Source organism: Branchiostoma belcheri, unplaced genomic scaffold (genome assembly GCF_001625305.1).
Source record: "Branchiostoma belcheri isolate BF01 breed outbred unplaced genomic scaffold, Haploidv18h27 scaffold1, whole genome shotgun sequence".
Lineage (NCBI taxonomy): Eukaryota > Metazoa > Chordata > Leptocardii > Amphioxiformes > Branchiostomatidae > Branchiostoma > Branchiostoma belcheri.
Genome location: NW_017802379.1, coordinates 10,144,848 through 10,148,304, shown reverse-complemented (window position 1 = coordinate 10,148,304; position 3,457 = coordinate 10,144,848). Strand labels below are relative to the sequence as shown.

General features: G+C 41.1%; 1 protein-coding gene across 1 annotated transcript in view; it reads left to right on the top strand.

Moving 5' to 3' along the window:
* The first annotated feature begins 311 nt into the window (after positions 1–311).
* LOC109472548 (polycystic kidney disease protein 1-like 2) overlaps positions 312–3,457 on the top strand; it is a 42,494-nt gene continuing 39,348 nt past the window's right edge. The window contains exons 1-3 of the mRNA XM_019772369.1: positions 312–339; positions 859–1,054; positions 2,304–2,535. Of these exons, the coding sequence (XP_019627928.1) occupies positions 312–339; positions 859–1,054; positions 2,304–2,535 (456 nt within the window). The remainder of the gene's footprint in view (positions 340–858; positions 1,055–2,303; positions 2,536–3,457) is intronic.

The following is a 3,457-nucleotide window of genomic DNA, read 5'->3' as shown; positions in this document are numbered from 1 at the left end:
TTACTCAAGCAACTGGATATGATTTTGAAAACGTCAGACTTTTCAGCTAGTAACCACTAGCTTTCGTCAGTGACTGAGAGACCAGAGGGGAAATGCAGGTTTATAAGCACTTCTTTTTATAAGCTACTCGCTGAAACGTCTGACGTTTTCAAAATCATATCCAGTTGCTTGAGTAACTGCTTTTTGGCGTAACACGAACTGTTATTTGTGGGGAATGAAATTTTGTTTTCTGTTGTCCAGACTGTGTGGATGCCAACGCGGACTGTCCTGCCCGGGCCTTGAGTGGAGAATGTGTCCGGAACAGCGGGTACATGCTGGCCAACTGTAGACTGAGCTGTGGTGTGTGTACTGCAAATGCCACAGGTACATAAAATATATTTGTACACACAATTAAGACACAAAAGTATGGTTTTATTGGTTTGACAAAAGAATTCTCATTCTGATGAACAATAGTGGGTGCTATTTCAAATGTGGGAAACAAAGAGAATTTATCCAGGTGCTAGATTTACATGTATTTTGTATTTATTTATCTACAAGATGTGTATTGTTACTGTAGTTATGTTTACCAAAGGAAAACATATAGTTTTTGCTCAGTTTCCTCTTCTTCTTCTCCAAACACTGACCTTTGACCTGGTCAATGACCTTATGTGTTGACGTCTCTCACCATGGTAACTGGTGTTGGGTTACATAATGTTGCAATTTTATAGAAGGAGGGATTTAGACTCCTGTCTGACCATATATATGAATGTATTTGAGTAAGAATTAACAGAGCAGACCATATGTGAACTTCAAGGAAACATTATGCTTTTGCCTTGCAAATGTTACCTTTCTAGTTATTTGTTTGTGTTTCATTCACAGATACGTGCAGCACGCCTCCCTGTCACGTGACCTGTACCGACTCCGGCGACAGCCTGCGATACGACTGCAGCTGCAGTGGAGGCTGGCAAGGAAACCTCTGCAATGCAACTGTCGAGTTGACACTGGAGGACGTCATTGACGAGTGTGCGAGCAGCCCCTGCACTAACGGCGGCGTGTGCTTAGATCGACTCAACGGGTACCTGTGCCAGTGCCCTCCTGGTTATCAAGGCCTTCACTGTGAAACAGGTGTGTGTGTCGGACTTTATGTCAGACAGGGATGGCAGTGCATGTTTATTGTTTATTTGAATGATCTCCATTAGTGAGTATATGCTTATACCCACTATTCTTCCTGGAGTCTTCAAACACATTACAGGCTTAAACACAGACGTACACTTACTTATTGCTACACATAAAATACAACAACCTGTAACTGATTAATAACTTAACCTATCCTATTCTATATACAACAAAGTAATGAGGTAAGAGATTGTCCGCATGTGTCAGTGCCATTTAGAACTAAGGGGAGTGTTGTTGTGAATGTCATTCCAACCCAGAGACAGGGATGGCAGTGTTTCTGTATCTGTATTGTATAGCCGGTATAACCGCCCTTCTGCGTAACACACCAGCTTTGCAGGCATGCGACACAACAACAGCTTATTCCAAACTACATTACACCTAACCCTTGAACATCTAACTCTAAACATTGTTAGTGTGAATGTCATTCAGCACCAGGGACAGGGATGGCAGTGTTAGTGTGAATGTCATTCAGCACCAGGGACAGGGATGGCAGTGTTAATGTGAATGTTATTCAGCAGCACCAGGGACAGAGATGGCAGTGTTAGTGTGAATGTCATTCAGCACCAGGGACAGGGATGTCAGTGTTAGTGTGAATGTCATTCAGCACCAGGGACAGGGATGGCAGTGTTAGTGTGAATGTCATTCGAGGACGAGGGAGTGGCAGTGTTAGTGTGAATGTCATTCAGCATGTTTTAATACAATGTCTGATGGAAATAACTTTTGTTTTTATCTTCAGGTTATTATTCAGGATATGTTCCCTGCATTACCCAGTTTCCAGGGTGCCCCTTACTGAACCCATTGTCAGCATCACTTCCAGTGTGCAAAACTAAGATTGGAATCGCTGAAGGGATTCACAGGTAGGGCAGCTTTGTAAAAAATGAGTATGTTTTGTGTGTGTGTGGTGTGTGTGTGTGTGTGTGTGTGTGTGTGTGTGTGTGTGTGCGTGCGTGCGTGTGTGTGTGTGTATGTGTATGTGTGTGTGTGTGCGTGTGTGCGTGCGTGCGTGTGTGTGTTTGGTGTGTTGTGGATCAATTGCAACACACAATACAGCATCGCCATGTATCTCCTACCTTTTTTCTGTCTGTGGTTGTGGACAGCATGTGTTGAGGTCTGCCATCTCTGATTGCCATGTTTGACATATGTTTCAGGTCAACAGATCCCCTTCCGATATCACGTATGGCAGATTTTATCCTACACGGTAAAGCCAGGCTGAAAGCATGTCCAGACAAGTCTATCACGGGATATTCCTGGTCAATCTTTGAATTAATGCCACATACTTCCATATATGTGTCCATATATGGTCTCAGGAACCCAATCACAAACCAAAAAGATCTGACAATTCCCAAACAGACATTGCTGCCGGGCACATACATGGTTCAGGTAAGGGCAAACTGGAACACATTTTGGTATGGGTATTGTAACAACTAGTATTTCTATGCAGTTATGTTTTTTTTTTACATTTTGTCAATTCTTTCCTTTTCATAAAATTTACCTGCATTCTATTAATTATTGTTTGGATTACTGCCGATTTCTATTTTGTACACTCATTACTCCATCAATACTTTTGTGCGTACTTGTGACATCACTAATCTTTTTCTTGTAAGGCCATACCAATTTAATTTGTTGTTTCTCAGATTTTTTCAGAAAAAATATGAAGCGACTGGGTGAAAAAAAAACAGACCAAGGCACCCCATCATAGCCCGAAATGTTACAATATGAGCCATGAAGTGAACATACCAGACTTGTTTATAATTAAAACAATACATTTTGAACTTTTAATGAAGCAAAATTGCATTGTTACATTGAAAAACTTCAACAACTAGGAAGAAAAGGACTTTCCTCAACCATTGGGGCCAAAATATGTCTTTCATTGAGCATTTTGCAGTTGATTTAGACCAAAAAAAAAAACGAGGGCAAATCCGAGAAACAACAAATTCAATTGGTGTGGCCTAACGTTACCGTTAAATGATATCTGAAATTTACAACGATCATTGTGGTCATCATCCGTCATATACTAAGTAACATCCGTGTCCATAATATCACCAGGGTCCATAATATCGCCACCTTGAGAAATAGTGTCCTTTAATATATACTGCAACATTCTTTTGGTATGCACTCCTGCACACCTCAAATGTACATACCTAGGGTATGTTGCGGTAAAAATATCTTTAAGCACACTTTTTCTCAAGGTGGCGATATTATGGACTATGGTGATATTATGGACACAGATGTTACTTCCTGGAGGTTTGGAATCTCAGATTTCTTGTTACATAATATATTTCATGCCTGTAGCCAGGGGGGG